This window comes from Felis catus, chromosome A3, assembly GCF_018350175.1.
Source record: "Felis catus isolate Fca126 chromosome A3, F.catus_Fca126_mat1.0, whole genome shotgun sequence".
Taxonomy (NCBI): domain Eukaryota; kingdom Metazoa; phylum Chordata; class Mammalia; order Carnivora; family Felidae; genus Felis; species Felis catus.
Genome location: NC_058370.1, coordinates 21,035,436 through 21,055,155, shown reverse-complemented (window position 1 = coordinate 21,055,155; position 19,720 = coordinate 21,035,436). Strand labels below are relative to the sequence as shown.

Genomic DNA, 19,720 nt, shown 5'->3' with positions numbered 1-19,720 from the left:
TATTTATTTGTTTATTTGGAGAGAGAGAGGGAGAGAGAGAGAAAGAGAATCCCAGGCAGGCAGCGTGCTGTCAGCACGGAGCCCAGTGTGGAGCTTGATCTCATGAACGGTGAGATCGTGACCTGAGCCGAAATCAAGAGTCCGACACTTAACCAACTGAGCCACCCAGGTGCCCCTGATGAAGTTTTAAGAAAGTCTTGGGATATTTGAGCTGGGGCCTGGAAGATGATATGATTTCAGTAGGTAGCAGATGAGGAGGGAAGGACATTATAGACGGAGACAGTTCGATGCCAGGAAGCACGCGTGCAAGGGAGCCCGGTAGGTTTGGTGTGCGGTGTGGGTGATGAAGCAGGGAAGTGGGGGCGGGGGGGGCAGCCTACAGAGGTCCTTATCAGTCAGCCTGGGTATTATCCTTCCGACAGAGCCTTCGGAGGATGTCCGGCAAGGAACTAATACAAGGAGACTTGATGTTAGGAAGATAACTGCTGGCAGTTAGGATGATGGGTTTGGAGAGAGGTGAGACTGGAGGCGGGAAGCAGGGTAGAAATGTGTGTGGTAATCCGGGAGAAAGCTCATGGGGGGTGGGAGAGTAGCCATGGGCATGGCGGGTGCAGGAGACACTTCAAGGGTAGCGTCCGGGTGCCTGGGGGGCTCAGTCGGTTACGCGTCCGATTCTTGATTTCAGCTCAGGTCATGATCTCATGGGTTCATGAGATCGAGCCCCATGTCAGGCTCTGTGCTGCCAGCATGGAGCCTGCTTGAGATTCTCTCTCCCTCTTTTTCTGCCCCTCCCCGCTCACGCACGCACGTGCGTGCTCTCGCTCTCTCTCTCTCAAAATAAATAAACCTAAAAAGGTAGCATCCAGGGATCTTGGTGCCATGTAGGGGCAGTGGTGACAGGAGTGGCAGTTGCTGATAATAGAACGTGTGACGTGTGCCAGACCATGAGCACTTCTGCCGGTGCGGTCTTGATGAATCTTCGCGGTTGGGTAAGTACTATCGTATTTCCACTTGACAGATGAGGCAGCTGGGGCGCAGGGGTGAAGGAGTCTGCCCGAGGCTGCGCCGCCGGAGGTAGTGCCGCCCATCTTCAGACCCAAGCAGTCCGGTTGCGGGTTCACTCTGGTCACACAGAGGCCATCCTGAAAGGCGGTGGGTGGAGGCAGCCTTGGGGTGGAGCACCTTGTCTTTAAAGTCTCAGTGGGACTTCAGGTGGAACTTGCCGGGATCCAGCCACAGAAGGACCTGGAATCGCATGGGGAGTGAGAGAAGAAGGATGCCCGGCTCCACTGCTTAGGGGCCCTGGGGTGGAGGAAAAGCTGGGGGAAGAGACTGAGGAAGAGCAGTTAGAAGAGAGCAGCGGGGGGGACGGGAGACATGTCAGGCGGCGGGTGGTAGGCTCCACCTGGGAGGGCGCAGGAGTGTGAAAGGGCCGGGAAAGAGGTGAAGGGGTGGGATGGAGGTAGGTGGGCAGTGGGCCTTCTGAAGCGCGGGAGGCCATCTGCCGAGGACCGCGAGTGGTGGCCAGAGGGGCCGAGGAGAAGTGCTGGGAGAGGCTGAAGACCCTGCCCCGGGGGACGCACAGGGAAGCTCAAGAGGACGACAGGCCCGCCCGTGGCGGCCTGCGGCTTTCTCCCTCCTGCCCACCAGGAGCGCGTTTCCCTCACCTGCCGTCGTGTGGAAAACCACTCCACACTTAGCAGCGTGAAATGATGACCATTGTGTCGTGCTTCCAAGTTTGACGGGTCAGGGGTCCAGAGAGAGCGTAGCAGGGATCTCTGCTCCGTGACGCCCACCTGGGGCCTCCGCTGCGAAGGCTCGGATAGCTGGGGACTGGGACCCCAGAGGGTTTTTCACGTCACTGGCACCTGGGCTAGGGATGTGCTGTGTCAGCCGGAGGGTGGACCTGAGCACCTACACGTGGCCTGAACGTGTGCCTTGGGCTTTTCAGCATGGCAGCTGGCTTCCAGGAGGGAGCTCCCCAAGGGAGAGCGGCCAGAGCGCGAATGTTTCAAGAGGTCGAGGGGAAGGAGGCTGTGTGGCCTTTTGTGACATCACACTGGAATGCACGTGACACCGCTTCCACCATACTGTGTTGGTTGGAGCCTCACGGGTCCCTGATAAGATTCAAGGGGAGGAAATAGAACCCACCTCTTCATGGGGAGTGTCGAAGTCCCATTAAGGAAGAGCATGTGGGATGGAAAATACTGTGAGCGTCTTCGAGAAGTACAGTCTACCCCGGAGCAGAAGTGGAAAGAGCACCGGGTGGTGACCTTTAGGCTTCGAGCGTGGCCGCTGGAGCAGCAGAGCGGATAGAGTAGGGGTGGGGGTGGCAGTTGTGATCGGGCTCCAGGTGGGTGGAGGGAGGTGTGCGTGCACAGGGGAGCTCGTCACTGGGAGGTCAGAGAGGTCAGAGGAGTGGAGGTTGGGATGGAGAAGAGGACGACAGAGGTGTGGGGAGTAGAGCGGGAGGTAGGTGAGAGCTCCCTGGAGCTCATTCACTCGTCATTTGGGGGCCGGGGTCCATAGGTTTTGCCTGTAGTTCTTTTAAATACACAGGTGCCATCTGTGTGTCTCCAGTCTGGTATAACAGTTATTTAAGGGGCCAAAGTGAGTGCCTGGCTAAAAGAGAAGGATGAACTAACTGTTCTCTTCTCGGCCCACCGCCGCCCTAGGGTCGTGCCCTGCTTACAGAGGAGGACGAGGCCTCAGACTGCGCCGCTGTGACCTTACGTAAACCTTTGCCATTCAGAGCGGGATCCATGTGATCTCAAAGCCTCATCTCTTTTCTGCAACAGGCCACTGCTCCTGGTGGCTCATCATCCACAAGCCACCCAGTGAGAGGGAATTTTCACGATCTGTATCTGACCCACTCTTGGGACCCCTGAGCTTAGTGCCGAGCCGGAACAGGCACAGGTGCTCCCGGGCTTGGGGCTCCTTTCTGGAAGATGAGAGTCTTGCAGATTCCAGACCGCAGACCTGCGGGGGGAGCGTTCCTTCACACACGCTCCGTGGCCCCCGCTGGGGCAGAGAGGCCTGTCTGTCATTCACTCCGCTGGCCTTGCTGCCGCATGTAAAATCTTGGGTTCTCATCCATTCACCATGACCTCAGGTAGATGTTTTCCGTACTCCTCGAGCCCGGCTGTCCTGTCACACTCAGATTCATGATGTATGGAATTTCAGCTGGAGGCAGAGTGAGGACTTTGGAGTGAGCCATCTGTCTTAGGCCAAGTTTCCCCCACTTCCTAGTGTCACGTGATCCTGGGCAAGTCATTTCACCTGCTGAGCCCGTTTCCCCACCCGGGAAGGGTAGTAGTCGTCTCTTCAGGGGGATCGTGCAAAGAGCAGGTTCCCTGTTCCCGGATTGGATGCGGTATTCGGATGGCTCTTGCCTCCTTCACTGAGGGTGAGGTGCTTAGATTCTTGCCTCCCAGCCCACCCTCTTTCCTCCTTAAATCACCTATTTCCAAACCAGTCCCTCTCTTCCTGTTCTCTAATCTCAAGGGAAGAAGTGTCCTCGTGCTTTCCAAGGTTTACCCTCCCCTTAAATATGGTAGAATCATCTATATTGAATAGAACTTAGGATTCATTGTACCTCGGTCTAGAAGCTGTATATGCACGTGACTGTTCTGGTATGTGTTTGCTGGATGAGTGTCGAAGAGCGTTGTTTAAGAGTGAATTTGGATGCTAGTGTACGTTTGAGTATATGTGGCCGTGTTCTAGAGAAGTTTGTGTAAGTGTTGTGAGTTACGTCGCTAGTTTACATACGTTGCAGACTCCAAGGGTAAGGACAGGCTCACAGGACACTTACTCAACGCAGGGACCTCCCCTCAGGCATGCCAGGCGGGCAGTATTGAGTCAGCTTGCACCCTCCCAAGACACCTTGTGAGACAGTCCTTTCTATAGCAGCTGTCACTGTTAGAACCCTTTTTCAAGGAAGGCGACGCAGCATTTTTTCCTGTAACTTCTCCCCCTTGAGTCCAGAGGTAAAACTCCTCTGCCTTTCACATGGCAGAACCACAGATGGCTAGAGATGTCATCTAGAACCGCACTACCGCTGCCCAGATTCCTTGTCCGGGTCCAAGTTACAGTGGGTCCTGAACCTTCTATTGGGAGCGGTGCCAGCATGCGTAGGCTCCACCCAGGTTCCCTGTGACCGAAGAGGAAAGCCTGTTGTGTGGGGCGCCACAGTTCCGAAGCTGTCACCTCGGGGGCTCTTAGTCACGTCTCCAGCCCAGTGGACTGGCTGTTAAGGGACTGGCTGTCCATTAGTGTTGGCAGTTGTATTTATTAAGCAGATAAGAGATTTATTTAATTTTGCTGGTGTCTGGGCCACTTTGTGGGACGCCAGCTCTTGCACCCTGGCCCCCAGAACTGTGTGTGTGGTGTGTGCCTGCCCTCCCCTGGGTCCCGTGTGAGCAGCCCCACCGCAGGGCTTCAGAGAGAAGGTGGGGTCGGGGGGCTGTTGAGGTTTGTGTGAGGTAGGGGACAGGAGCAAAGCCTGTTCCTGGCTTTTTAGGGTTTTAATCCTTGTGTTCACTTGTCTTCCTCTTTTTTTTTTTTTTTTTTTTTTTAAACAGTCTAGAAAATTTTCATCGTTTTTGTATCAATTTTTAGGACATGGAGCGAAACACCAATTCTTGTCCGTGACGGTGAACTGGTAGAGTGAAGGCCTGAAGTTACAGGTGCTGTTTCGTCCTGTTTGTTCTGTCCTTAGACCCCTGACCTGGAGCAGCTCGAGCCGACTCTGGAAGACGTGGAAAGCATCAATGATTTTGAACCCTTGTTTTCGGAGGAAACCCCTGAGGTGGAGAAGCCAGTCGCCACTGTCCAGGTTGGGCTCCGATAACCTGCACCATGTTTCTGCTTTGAAACTGTTGACATAAATGACCAGTCTGGTCTAGTCTGCTTGTTTAGGAATGTTTAAAAAAAAAAAAAATCCTGTTGTATTTTCTAGGAAGGCGGGAGGTGGGGGTGCTAATGCTTATAGCTTCTGCAGTCAAAACTTTTCCTGCTGGTTAATGGGGTTCCCGCACTAAGATCTGTGAACCTGTGGGAAACAGTCTGCTTCGCAGAAACATTTCGGCAAGTGATTGAGAAGTTTAGACTTAAAGACTAGCTTTAGTGGTTTCATTTATTTTATTTTTGTTTTAAAGTCTATTTATTTTGAGAGAGAGAGAGAGAGCATGAGTAGGGGAGGGGCAGAGAGAGGGGCGGAGAGAGAGAGAGAGAGAGAGAGAGAGGAGAGAGAGAGAGAGAAAGAGAGAGAGAAAGAATCCCCAGCAGGCCCCACGCTGTTAGCACAGAGCCTGACACAGGGCTCGAACTCACGAACCTCGAGAGTTCGCCCTGAGCCGAAACCAAGGGTCAGACGCTTAACCACTTAACGACTGAGTCATCCAGGTGCCCTGTGGTTTCATATACATTTAAGCCAGTGTCATTGTGCTTAATCCTCATTTGGGCCCACGTTTCTGTCATTGCAATGGCCACCAGACAGACTGATCCGGGTCTGGGGCTCACCTGGGAGAAAACTTCCCGCTGCTGCTCTTCTTGAGGTCCCTTTTCTTGCCACGCAGGGACCATTTCATGATGCAGAGTTGTAGGTATTTGTGATTCAGAAGTGGAAGAAAGGTAGAAAATGGAACTAGTGTATCAGGAGAGCTGGGGAGAGGTTGTTCTGGCACGAACAAAGGACAGAAGCTGTGTTGGAATAAGAAGTGCGGTTTGAGGGAACTGGCAACTGGAACGTTTGTCACTGTGGCCTAAAAATATCTTCTAAACCTTGGGTTTTTAAAGCCCGTGTTTAACTTGGCAGCCTATCATCAGCTGTTTGTTGGGACAGAAAGAATTCGGGCTCCAGAAATTATCTTCCAGCCGTCTCTCATCGGGGAAGAGCAGGCGGGGGTCGCAGAGACCCTTCAGTACATCCTGGACAGGTGAGGCTGGTCCTTCTTTGCCTTAGATTTACCAGAACCGTTTCCTTGGAGTTTGCACTGAATGATAGATGAGATGGGTCGGGCATTTGAAAATGTGCCTCACTGGCAAGGAAGGAAACTATGGCAGCCACTTTGTTGGAGTGGCTTTAAGCTTTGTCGTAACAAGAAAGTGCTCGAACACGTATAAGATGAAGCTATTATATTTTTTTATTTTTTTTTTTAAATAAGCACATAGGTAGAAAGATGGGCTTTTTGGGGTGATGGAACTGTTCTGTATCTTGTGATAGTTACTAGGATGTATAGATTTATCAGACCTCGTCGAAACGTTTGTAAATCAGTCCTCCATAAAGTCACTTTTTAAAAAACGTGTCAAGGCACAAAACTTCTAATCCTGCTACGGAAATGAATTCTATAAAGTCGTAAGTGAAAAATGCCGGGTGTTTTTTTGTTTTTTTAAACACTTTCTGTGCAGATGTTTTCTTTTTTGGGCCAAGGGTTTATATTTCTACGTCTGCATTCTCCCCTGAGCTTCAAGTTGGTAGGAGTATACCGGAAGGAACTGTCTCTCTCCTAGGTACTCCAAGGACGTTCAGGACATGCTGGTTCAGAACGTTTTCCTCACCGGTGGGAACATGATGTACCCTGGGATGAAAGGTAGAATCGAGAAGGAGCTGTTGGAGATGAGGCCCTTTCAGTCTTCTTTTAAGGTACTGGTCGTTTATGTAACCGGCTGTTTCGTAAATAGCATTAGTGTTTTCTGATAGCAGAAGTAATAAACAGTAGTTTAGAGGAGGAAAATTACTTTCTAATTCCATCATCCACAAATATACACTGTTAACATTTTTGTGGCTTTCCTTCTGGTCTTTGATATACGTTGAATTGTTTAAAGCAGAATGGGAATCGTGTTTATAATATTTCTCTCTCTTTTTTTTTTAACTGAAAAAAGACATACAATCTAATAAAATTCAGAGAATACAGTCAGTACCCACTAAGAATAGTCATTCTCTTCACCCATCCCTTATTCTACAGGCAAAGCTTCTCTTTCACAGATTCTCTATACTTGAGGGTAACCTGTCTCGTAACCGACGTTTCTTTAACCCACCATGAGCGTTTCCTGATGTCATTCTTCCAAAGTACTATTTTTTTAAATTTTTATTCTATGGTGTGGGTGTCCCATAACGTATCTAGTGAATCTCCGATCGTTGAGAAACATGGTCTGAGCCCCCATCGAGGACCAGGCACCTTGCAGATGCCGACGTGTCCTAGACACGGCCCTTAGCTCCAAGGAACTTGCTACCAGAGGAACAGCAGCTGACTGAATAGGCCATGATAGCCCAGAACGTGATGGACGTTCAGGCATGGGCACCAGTCAGTCTTGGAGGTCAGGAAAGGCTCCATGGAAATGAGTTCTTCCTAGGATGAGGAGGTGTTCTCCATATAGACACTGGAGAGGGGTGGGATGGAGGGAGCATTGCAGACCGCGATCAGCATGAGCAAAGGCTCAGGGGCCTGAGGCCGGCTGAGGGCGTAAGCTGCAGCTGAGCGTGGCTGGAGCATTGAGCTGCTAAAGAGGAGTGGAGAGGGGTGTGGTGGAGAGCCATGCAGAGCCCACGCGTCCTGCTGAGAGGTGGCCTTGGTCCCCTGTGCTGCACGATGTATTACACAGTCACGGCGTGGGTTTTGGGCTTTGGTCCCTACTCCATCATCTCCATTACTGAATTTTGCCACGCCTTTGTTTTCTCCCTGGTACAAAGAGGTAATCCTACCTCCGGTTTGCAGGATTCAGTGTGCTGGTGCAGGTCAAGTGCTCAGCACAGGGCCTGCACAAAATGAACACTCAGACCTTAACTGTTGTAGGGGGCAGCGGGGTAGGGGAGGGCTCCCTGGGATCATTCCGGGTTCCATGATTGGCTAGGGCTCACAGGAATCCACATATAATCATACTGCTGGCTGTGACTGGAAAGGAAACAAAGCAAAGTCAGTAAGGAGAAAAGGTGCACGGGGGGAAGTGCAGGGGAACGAACGCAGGTGCAAGCTCCCAGAGTCCTCACCCGGTGAGGTCGCACAGGGCACATTGAATTCTCCCCAGCAACGAGCTGTGACAACTTACGTGGAATGTGACCAACCAGTGAAGTTCGTGAGAGACTCAGTGTCCAAGGTTTTCACCGGGGGCTGATCGTGTAGGCACCCCCGCGGGGCACGTACCCAAATTTCCAGACTCACAGAAGGAAGCAGGTGTTCAGCATAAAGCACATTCAGACATCGGGAGCACTGGGCTGCTTTCACGAGTCTCCTGAAATCCAGGTCCCCGGGTGCCAGCCAGGGGCGGCCTCGTAAGCAGTCAGGCCTGTGGGTCAACTTTCCTGCATAGCTGTTGTTACTGTTAGGCCACATGGGACCGAGAAGGAGTCTAAGCATGGGAATTGTTTCCTTCGGTTTGAATTTAGGAAGATACTTTTGACTGATGTGGAAAATGGGAGAATCAGGAGAAATATCGGAAGCAGGGGAACAGTTAGGCAGCAACTCCTGGGCTTTACGGTGGAGTCCTCACTCCTCACCACAGTCTGCAGTGTCTCTTGTGATCTGACCTTGAATCACTCTCCCTGCCACCCTCTACTTTGTTCCCCAGTAAGCCATGTTTTCTTGCCTCAGGGCATTTGCACTTGCTCAGTCCCTTTGCTTAGAACACTCTTTCCATCTCAGTCCAGTGTCCCACGGCTGGCTTACATGTCACTTCCTCCAGAAGCCTTCCCTGTCCTTAACTGTACTCCTTACTAGGCCCGCCTGCATTAGGGAAGAACAGACTGTCCTGTGAACTGTCGTGTGCTGGGCCTTGGCTCGGTGTCATTGGTAGCTGTGCAGGAAACATGCAGCAGGCATCAGGAGAGAGCAGGGGGACGTTGATGTGGCAGAGGTGAGGGGGGTGAGCTGAGTGACAGGCCAGATTTGGGGAGAGAAGGGTGGGACCCAAGACAACCCCCAGGTTCTGAGTTGGGTAGCTGATGGGGTACAGATGACCTCTGCTGGACTGGGGAATGGGAGAGGGAGAGCAGGCCAGAGGGTGGATAAGGAGTTCCACTCCTGCGGCGGGTAGAGTGGAGTTTCCGGGGGAATGTCCAGGAAGCAGTGACTCCTAGCCAGCTGCCGAGTGCTCGAGAGAGCGGCGGGAGGGTGGACGCAGAGCCCCTAGCGTAACCGTATCTTTAGAGGGCACTGTTGGGAGGCTGGGTGATGTCCATGGTTAGGCCTTACATGACACCAGCATTTAAGGGCCCCGGAAGGGTGGGGGTGCCCAGACCGTGGGGGTAATGGCGCAGAGGGTGAGTGTGGGTGTGCGCCAGTGGCCGTGACTTGTGATGACAGAACTGAGCACACGTCGTATTACTGGATTTTTAAGCTCTATATCTTGATCTTCGTGAAAGCCTTTCCCGTGAATTACTGTGTGAACATTCGTTGTAGGAATGCTGCCAGGGCTCCCTTCCAGCTGTCCGTCAGCTGGTTCGGTCTCCTGTGGCACAACCCCATCTTCCGTCTCTTCCTCCTGTCCTGCTCCTTTGCAGCTGCTGATGTAACAAGTGTGCGTCACGTCAGAACTACCCCTGATCTTCAAAATTTAGGTTATGTATTCAGCAGTGGCTCAAACATGAACCATTTAAGACCCTAAATGTGTACTTTTGCATACTTTAAGTTTCTTTTGGTTCTTTCTCCTCCCTCCTCGTCCGTCCCCGTCCCTCCCCGTCCCTCCTCCTCCCTCCTCCTCCCTCCTCCTCCCTCCTCCTCCCTCCTCCTCCCTCCTCCTCCCTCCTCCTCCCTCCTCCTCCCTCCTCCTCCCTCCTCCTCCCTCTTCCCCCCTCTTCCCCCCTCTTCCCCCCTCTTCCCCCCTCTTCCCCCCTCTTCCCTTCTTTTCCCTTCTCTTCCCTTCTCTTCCTTCCTCCTCCCTTCTTTCTCTCTCCTTCCTCCCTCTTTGCTCCCTCCTCCTTTCTTCTTTTGAGAGAGAGAGAAAGAGTGTGTAAAAGGAGGGGAGGGGGAGAGTGAGGGAATCTTAATTAGGCTCCGTGTCCATCGCCAGGCCCGACCTCACGACCCTGAGATTATGACCTGAGCTGAAATCAAGAGTCGGATGCTTAACTGACAGAGCCATCCGGGCGCCCCAGTTTTTTCTTATTTAACAGCAAAACATTTTAAATCCAACTGTAGTAGTGTTTTAAAAGTTACATGAACTTTTAAACGTGTATGATTTTAACTAAAAAAAGAGAATGTCGATGGCTTATTTTGTGACCTGTATTTTTTTTTTTAACTTCTTAAATTACTGTTTTGCTGTGTCAGTAGGTACACTTTCGAAGCCTCTTTTGTATGGCTGTATCGCATTCCATTGTTATATTCGTGTATCTGACTGCTTTTTCACTGGTAATAACAAAAGCCACCGGTTGTCACTACTCAGCCGGTGCCAGGAGTGTCCCCCTGCTAGCGTTCATCTCTCAGTGAGTTTCTGGCCAGAGCGCAGGGTCCTTGTTACCCGCGTTTATTCGCGGTCTCTTATCGCAAGTCCCTCCCACGGCAGCCCCGTCCATCAGCCTCCTGACTTTGGTGTTTATGTGCTTCATCCGCCTCCATCTGTGCCCGTCGATCGCATGCCGTGTCGCCTGCCTGTTACTTCAGAAAGTTCTGAACCCACCATCCCAACCCCGGGCTCCTGGGTTGGGGGAGGGAGGGGGGAAGGAGGTGGGAAGTCAGGTAGAGACTCCGGGAAGCAGGAAGCCCGATTCGAGCTACAGAGGCTGTTCCCCACTCTGGTCGGGTCAGCCTCGTCGAGGGGCCCCCACGGGGCCGCTGACCTCAGCCTCGCTGTGACACTAGGCCGCGGAAAGAGCACTGGCCGCGTCCTGGAGAACGCGCCAGGTGCTGCTCTTCGGTCTCCGCTCCGAGGCTTGTCTGCCGCCGAGGCTAGAGCCGCCTCGCATCAGCCTCCACTGCCCTCCACTTGTGGACAGCGCGGGAGCAGGGGCAGGGCAGCTGGGCCCTCTCTGACCCAGCGTGGGCCTGGCGTTTGTAAAATAGTTGCCGACCGTGGATTGAGGTCAAGTCTGGTGTGCCCTGCGCTCCTGTGTGCTCTCTCGGAACATCCGCGGCGTCTCGGCTCGGCTGTGTTTGGAGGGTGGGGGCCGTCCCGCGCGTGTGTTTCCGGGGATGCCACGGAGGGGGCTGCAGCCGCGCCTGTGCACCCTCACTCCTCAAGCCCTCTGCTGAGCGCTGTTTGTGTTTCAGGTTCAGCTTGCCTCCAACCCGGTGCTGGACGCTTGGTACGGCGCTCGGGACTGGGCCTTGGATCACCTGGATGATGACGAGGTCTGGATCACCAGGAAGGAGTATGAAGAGAAGGGAGGAGAGTACCTCAAGGAGCACTGCGCGTCCAACATCTATGTCCCCATCCGCCTGCCCAAGCAGGCCTCACGCTTCTCAGACGCCCAGGCCCCCGGCAAAGGCTCGGGGGCCAGTGGAGGCGGCGCTGGCGAACAGGCGTAGCAGGGCCCCTCTGGGACCCGGGGCCGTGTCGGCCAGCATGACGGATGGTGGCTGTGCCAGCTGTTGTCCACTCTGAGGCCTCTGGTAGCACTGGGGTGCGAGCACTGGGGAGAGCAGTGAAGGGACACTGGGAGTTACTCTTGGAACTGCATTCACTTGGGGCTCCTGCAACCAAGAGACTTTATGTGACCTTCTGGTGTCTTCGCTGAACCACGGATGAGCTGTGGCATCGGCTTTCCGCAGCAGTAAATGAAGACCGGGTGGAGGACAGGGATGTACAAAATGTAAAAATTGTATTTCTTCATTTCAAAAACATCTTTTTTAAAGAAAATCCCTAAAAAAAAAATCCTTTAAAATTTATACTATCAGTGTAGACGTTTTTCTGACTTCATTCAGAATTGTGTGAACGCCCAGCAGGTGGAGGCCTTTCGCACGTGTACAAAAAATGGTGATGTTGGTGTGACAAAAGCAGTCACCCACGAAATCTCAGGAGCCTGGATTTAGGGTGGGCCCTCCATCCAGCGACTGGTGTCCTTGTATAAGAAATGACACAGGGGAGAAGGCCATGCGAAGACAGAGACAGAGACTGGAGTAAGGTGGCCACAAGCCAGGGAACGCCAGAAGCCACCAGAAGCTGGAAGAGGCAAGGAAGGATTCTCCCCTTTCATAGGGAGTATGGCCTGGATGACCCCTTGATCTGGGTGTCACCAGTGCAGAACTGGGAAAGGATAAATTTCTGTTGCTTTAGCCACCACGTTTGTGATCATTGGTTACAGAAACAGATGTCCAGGTTGAGTCTGGGAAGGAATCTGAAATATGGGTGGGGAGTTTTTAAGCCATAAGGAAGCAGAGAGGTTGCCCACAAGATAGAGGATTCTTAGAAGGAATAGGGAGGAGGGTTTGGAAAGGGCACAAGACCAGAGCTGACGGTCCTGGAGAGGATCCCCTTCTGGGGATGAGGGAGGCCCCGAGGCAGCCCGAGGTGGTATAGGGGGAAGCACAGAAGGGGCTGGCGCTCCGAGACTTACTTACTACAGCCAACAGAGGATCAGAGGAAGCTTGGCCACGCAGCCGTGCCGAGTACTGCAGAATGCCTCGCTGCAGCGCCTGGAGGGGGAGCCCCCGAGAGACTTGGAGACCCGCCCAGACCCTCTCCCTGCTCTGCTCCTTACCCGTATCCTCCAGCTGAGAGTTGCTCAGGTAAACCTAACACGCTCAACTGTGAACATCAGTAACACTGCAGCGTCCTAATGGGGATCTGCGAGAAAAGACCAAATCCAGAAAATTCGAAGTCCAACTTGTTAGCAGAAAACATTGAGGGAAAAAAAGCCAGAGGAAAATTGCAATGCGGCATTCTGACGTGAATTAAATAATTAGGTAAGCACATATAGTCGGGAGGGTACCACAACAGAAATGGAAAGCTTTGGGTAGAAATGACCAGACGGATGTGAACTGGGAACTGACAGGACCCAGGAAAGAAACTGAATAAAACCGAAAAATGATCTCAGAAACCTAAATCCAAGATGCCCAAGGGGGGAGATACTCACCCGGAAAGAAAGAAAACGAAATAACCAAATGAGAGAGAATTAAGAGAAAGTTACAGATAAGGCAAAGGAACCTGAATCAAGCTGAACATAGCTGAAGAAAATTTGACTGTGCTGAACTTTATATTGTAAAGGAAGAAGAGAAACAATGGAACGAAATTCATGTTTAAAGGGTAATTGAATAATACTTTACCCCTTAAGAGAAAATGTTCTGAATATAAGTACTGCAGAGACATGCTGTGTACATGCTTGGGAAAACTGGCTCAGAAGTGCCAACTCTAAGAAAATCCTAGCCAAATAAATCCTCTGGGCCTTCAGGCGAAAAGACAAAGTGATTTGCACTCTAAAGGAAAATTAGGTGTCATCAGACTTTCTAAAGGCACTGTATAACACTAGGGAGTTGGCAAAAGAAATTGAATAATGATAAACGAAAATGGTAAAATATGCTTATTTGAAAAAAACCCACAATAACATTTAAGAAATACTACAAAACCTGCTAGCAAAAGACCAACAAAAATTTAGTGGAACGAATAGAGAAAGAACAAATACATGAAATAAGGAAACAATTACTAAAACAAAACTCAGAACTGTGGGACAAGTCTTTGCAAATACATTTGAAAATATAGATAAAATCATCATGTTTTAGGCAAATACCATTTACCAAGACTGACCCTGATAGAGATGTATAAAGTTTGGAAAGACCCATTTCCATACAGAAACTAAAGACCATTGTCACCAAGCTGCCCCCTCAAAAAGGCTCCTGATCCAGTTACGTTCACAGAATTCTATTAGCCTTTAAAGACCAGATCCTTCCAATGTTCCTTAAACTTTTCAGAGCATAGAAAACAAAAGAAATTCTCTACATTATTTTTAGGCATAACTTCTATCCAAATCTGATTGCGTGCACACACACACAGACCCACCATAGCCCAGCCTCCCTTAAAAATATCAGTGAAGTAGGGGCGCCTGGGTGGCGCAGTCGGTTGGGCGTCCGACTTCAGCCAGGTCACGATCTCGCGGTCCGTGAGTTCGAGCCCCGCGTCGGGCTCTGGGCTGATGGCTCGGAGCCTGGAGCCTGTTTCCGATTCTGTGTCTCCCTCTCTCTCTGCCCCTCCCCTGTTCATGCTCTGTCTCTCTCTGTCCCAAAAATAAATAATAAAAACGTTAAAAAAAAATTAAAAAAAAAAATATCAGTGAAGTAAACACAAGTCCGTTATTTACAAACGGAATCCATCAGCACATGAAAGGGTAATAAATGGTGACCAAGCGTTTTTTACTCCGGGAACGCAAGCGTAGCCACCAAATACCAAAAACCTCAGAGCCTTCACACAAGGTTTATTTCGTATGCTGTGTGTCCAGTGAATGTCAGCATGTGCGTGTGGGCTGGGGCGGGGGGGCATGCACTGTCCCACAGAATCATTGCACGCCATCTTAGGATTCTGCCATCTCAATGCAAAGGAAGGAACCAGGAACATCAGGAGTCCGGTCCCGGCTCCGAAATGCTTCCACCAAGAACTGACGTTATATATAGCACACCTACTCAAGATTTCTTTCATTGGCCAGAGCACATAATTTAGCCCTGTGTGATTTAGCATTCCATTTTATCTCCTCTGACTAGTTATGTCTCTGTCATTTTTGAAAGGTGATCTAGAAGTTACAGTGTACACGCTTAGCTTATCATAGTCTGCCATTACTTAATTCTAGAACACTTCACCCACAGTGTAAGAATGTTGTCACATAGAACTCCATTTTTCACATTGGAGATTTGCTGTTGGTATCGTGCTTTGCTATTCACTTATGTTGTAAACCCCGTAACACGTTTTTAATTTTTTAAACTTAGTCGGTAGTCTTGGAGAAATCTAGAAAGATAGGGTTTTACCTGCATGTTGACTCTTACTGGTCAAGAAAGTGATGGGGGTGGGGGGTGGGGGAGGCTTCCTTGGCTTCAGTACTTGCACATTCTTCTCAGGAAATGCCACAGGACGGGCGGAGGCTTCCTTCTGGAAGGAAGATTTTGGAAACCATCTAGAAGAAGTGTACTGGGATTCTCCCCATAGCCATTCTCCAACCTGGACAACAAGAGTTGTCTGGAAGATGCATTCACCTGCTTGGTTCTTTCCAGCCTGAGTAACATTTTGTTGAACACTTGGCTGGGAGGGGGCTGTATTGGATCCTGCCAGCCCTCTCCCAGCCTGGACAACCATCTGGGGATTGCCCAGGAGCCAAGTTGATGGGCATTCCTCAGTCTAGACGAACCTCTGGAAACTCTTCAACTTTAGTTTGGGAGGAGGAGTTTACTTGATGATCATTCCCCACCTTGGAACACCAGCAGTTCTTTGGACTGGGTCAAATAGAAGTGTTGTTAAATCTAGAAGGCGTTATCCTTGCCAGCAAATGTCCATGCCCTCGTCAGTATTCACAGTAAAGGATGTTCCAAGAGTATGAACTGAGGAAGTCTTTTTTGTTGATAGCGGTCCTGTCAGGCTTTGTCATAGGCCTTCCCGTCAGCCATTGTGAAAAGGCACACCCAGTTGCTAAAGTACACAAAGAATCTGAATAAAACCAAAACATTTACAAAGACCCCCCCCACCCCCCCCGAGGAGGAGGAGAATCTAGCCTCTTCTTGGCAGCTCTCCCCACATTCTGGGTCTGACAGTAGGGAAGCTCTTCCAAGATTATTGAGGTAGCTGGGAAGTCTGGGGACCTGCCAATTACACCCAGTTCATCCTGGCATCCCCTCTGTGTGGTGAGCCTTGGGTTTTGGACATAGGATGAGCAAACAGACCTGTGGTGCCCCCACTTTGGGGGTGCACCAAAGGTGACGTGGATGCAGAATATCCCGAAGCCTCTTTTCTGAATTTGGGACTGATGTTGGAGAAGGACCAGAATGAAAAGAGCTTCCAGAGAGTCTGCTTGGGTGAAGAAGATAAAAGCAGGGGGTGGCCGGGGAAGGTGAAGTTCCTGGGCCTTGGCCCCTTGTGAGCTCTGGGAGCAGAGTTGGCAAACTCCCCAAAGCTCTTTTCCTTTCCGTCTTCTGAGTTCCCAGGCCTGCTCAAGGCTCGACCTTGAGAATGAAGATCTTCCTCATTGGCAATTTCTAGGGAAGAGACTCTCAGAAAGAAGGAGGCGGTCCCTCTTCCCCCTGAAAGTTTGGAAGAGCAGGCACTCTCCTGAGAGCAGCAGAAAGCTGTTTCAAGGAGCCCGTTCGGATAAAATGTGGGACTCCCATCCTGCTCTGATTTTGGCTGCAAATGTTATTTGTAACAAAGGACTCTCTTAAGTCATCTGGGCTTCAGAGAAATGTAATCGTGCTGTAAAAATAAATCTTCAAAAAGGTTGGTATCTTTAAAAATTAAAATGTAATTGGTAGCTTTGCTTAATTATATATTGCCCAAATAACAGCATTTCATTTGACAGATCTCTGCTTAAAAATGAAGGTAAAACTATTTGTCCGTTGTCTGTATTTGCAATTTCCCTCTTCTTCTTTCTCCTCTATGACTTTGAATTAACAATACGCGCTTTGTGTATTTGGCTTTGGAACTGTGTATATGTTACATGCAGTTATAAAACAAACCAACTTTTTATTCACAATGTGAGCACAATCCTTAAAAATCAAAAGCAGAGTGGCACAAGTGAACCTCATTATCAAGTTGGCAGCTTACTTACACAGAGGGGTCTTAGTTTTATGTCTTGAATGAGGTGACTTTAATTAGGTGATTTTATTTTAAGTGACTTTTTTCACAGCAATGAAGAAAAAAAGTCCAGTAAGTGAATGTACATCTTTCGTGGGATATAGTCTAAGAACAAAACAACTGTAAGCAAATCTTGCTGTTTTCAGCAATTATGTTGTTAGTAATGGCATTGGTATGGCTATTCTGAAGATATGAATATATATATACACACACATATGTATACATATATATACACACATATATATGTGTATATATACATATATACATATGTGTATATATATGTATACATATATATGCAAAGAATTATGTTAATGTTGTTAGAAACCAACATTTCCAGCCTAAGAGACCAGAGATAAAAATATAAAATCAAAAATTAAAAGTCCTATAATCCTGAATTTGGATCACAAGTATCAGAGCACATGATGTATTTTCTCTCCGAACATAGTACCGTCTTACTTGAAATAGGATCTAGAAATAATGAACAACCCAGTATCAAGGAACACCCCCAGTGTGGCTTCCCATTAAAAGGAACCAGGGCTCATTAAAAGGCACTGTTTCTTATTAAAAGGAACCAGGGCTCCTTGGAGAAATGACTGCTTCCCGTTCTGGGGCGGGAATTATACAAGATGAACCTGGAAAATCTTGTTGCATCAGAAAGCAAGGAAACTATCAAAGATTCCCAAAGACTCTTGGGTCGTCTTGAAAGAACCCAGGAGCTAACTTGAAGTGGCTCCCACTGGCCAAGGAATGAGATCGTTGGAGCATCAGAAAGAATACAGATGAAGGGTTAAAGCACATCAGATGTCGAAATCCATGAATTCATCATTGGTAATCTTTGGAGGAATCAGCTCATAATTGAAAAGGATATAAAGTGAAAGAAGCAGGTATTCATCTTGCCTTTCCCGTACCAAATGTACCCCATGGTAAACAGATACATGACAGGGGAATTTTTCTTTATAGAGGATTCCCAGCTAATAGAAGAAGAAGCAATGATAGAATACCACCATTTTCCAGGGCGCCCGGGTGGCTCAGTCAAACGTCCAACTCTAGATTTCAGCTCCGGTCACGATCTCATGGTTCATGGGTTTGAGCCCCGCATCGGGCTCTGCACTGACCGCACGGAGCCTGCTTGGGATTCTCTCTCTCTGTGTCCCTCCTCCACTCTCACGCTGTCTCTCGGTCTCTCTCAACAATAAATAAACATTAAAAAAATAAAATTAAAGGGGCACCCGGGTGGTTCAGTCGGTTGAGCGTCCGACTTCGGCTCAGGTCATGATCTCGCAGTGTGTGAGTTCGAGCCCCGCATCGGGCTCTGTGCTGACAGCTCGGAGCCTGGAGCCTGCTTCGGATTCTGTCTCCCTCTCTCTCTGCCCCTCCCCTGCTCACGTTCTGTCTCTCTCTCTGTCTCTGCGAAAAATAAATAAACATTAAAAAAAATTAAAAAGCATTAGTACTCTCGTTTAGCCTTGTTTTGTTTGTCACATAGCGATATGTCTTAGATGTCATTCCACGTCGTTGCATACGGAGTGGCTTCTTTCTCATCTTTGAAAAACGTACGTATGTGTATATGTGTCACAAACATGACAACTCCATGAGAATGTGATCAGCATGTCCATGACCTATATATGCTTTCCCCGCAAACAGTAGCGTGCTATGCACAGTATAACAGTATATCTTGGAAATCGTACCACATCAGTACAAAGAGAACCTCCGTGTTCTTTCTTTCATCTTTGTTTTTGTGTTATGTTCCATGGATAACTCATTCACAGCCTTCTGAAAAACTGCCCCCCCCGACCCTTTGCCCTTTTATACTAAGAAATGTGGTAAGAATTGCAAACATTTCCCTGTAATGGGTGTTTGTCATTTGACTTTTGTTGAGGTATTTTTCCACGCATAATTCTTGATGGTCTCAAATCAAGCAGTCTTTTAAAATTGCTTTTGGGTTTTATCTCATCTTTAGAAAAACTTTACTCTGAGCTAATGAAAAAAATCTTATGTGTTCTTTCCATACATTTAGTTCTTTTAAACCTTTTAATGTAAAAAAACATAATGGCATACAATATAAATGCATAGAACTTAACAACTTGTTAGAAAATGAACACCTGTGTAATCATGGTGGCCAAGAAACTGAACATTGGCGTCCATGCCCCGCCCCGGAAACCCCCAATATGATCTTTCCTGATCAAAATCTGCCCTTTTCCCTTGGTAAGAAACCACTGTATCAACTTCTAACATATTCTTTTTTGTGCTCTCTATAGTTTTGCCCCCTAATTGTGCATCCCTAACCATGGTCTTTATTTAAGACGCATCCCTGTTGTGGGGCACCTGGGTGGCTCAGTCAGTTGAGTGTCGGGATTCGGCTTAGGACACGATCTCACGGTTCGTGTGTTCGAGCCCCGCATCGGGCTCACGGCTGTCGGCACGGAGCCTGCTTCAGAACTTCTGTCCCCTTCTCTTTCTGCCCCTCCCCGGCTCATACTCTCTCAAAAATAAGCATTAAATAAAAATTTGAGACCCATCCCTGTCGCATGTAGCCGTGGTTCGCTCATGCCCGTTGCTCTGGAGGATTTCACTGCACGCATGTATCATGATTTATTTATCCAGTTGGAGTTGCTGTTGGGAGGTTTATGGTAGGACTCCAGCTGAATTACTTTTCGGATAACTAGCCAGTTGTACCAACAATATTTATTAAGTAATCTGTCTTTTCGCCACTGATTTAAATGCCACCTTCATTATTTATTAAATGACCTTCTATTTTGTGGTTTACTTCCAGACTCACTCATCTGCTCTATCCATCTCTCTGTCTGTTCCTGAATTCATAATGAACTTGTACTCTTACCTTGTTGCACGCTTTAAAATGCAATAGAGTTTGTCTCCCCAGAAGTCTCTCTCTTTTTTTAAGGACCTCAAAATTTTTTTTTTCCTGCATGATCCTTGGAATCAGTTTGTGAAGTTCCAGAAAAATCCTGTTGGAATATTTATTTGCATCCCATTAAAATTACAGATCGAGAAATGAGAGATGGTA

The 19,720-nt window shown here is 49.0% G+C and overlaps 1 protein-coding gene across 4 annotated transcripts in view; it reads left to right on the top strand.

The window, feature by feature from the left end:
• ACTR5 (actin related protein 5) overlaps nucleotides 1–15,616 on the top strand; it is a 31,198-nt gene extending 15,582 nt beyond the window's left edge. Inside the window, exons 6-9 of one of the 4 annotated variants that reach the window (XM_045053636.1) lie at nucleotides 4,718–4,834; nucleotides 5,797–5,936; nucleotides 6,511–6,643; nucleotides 14,973–15,613. In XM_045053636.1, coding sequence (XP_044909571.1) covers nucleotides 4,718–4,834; nucleotides 5,797–5,936; nucleotides 6,511–6,643; nucleotides 14,973–15,032 — 450 coding nt within the window. In that variant the 3' untranslated portion in view covers nucleotides 15,033–15,613. Of the gene's footprint in view, nucleotides 1–4,717; nucleotides 4,835–5,796; nucleotides 5,937–6,510; nucleotides 6,644–11,201; nucleotides 11,820–14,972 lie in introns of those variants that run through there. The other 3 variants (XM_023251257.2, XR_006595192.1, XR_006595191.1) reach the window with 3 other exon arrangements.
• Nucleotides 15,617–19,720: the final 4,104 nt, after the last annotated feature.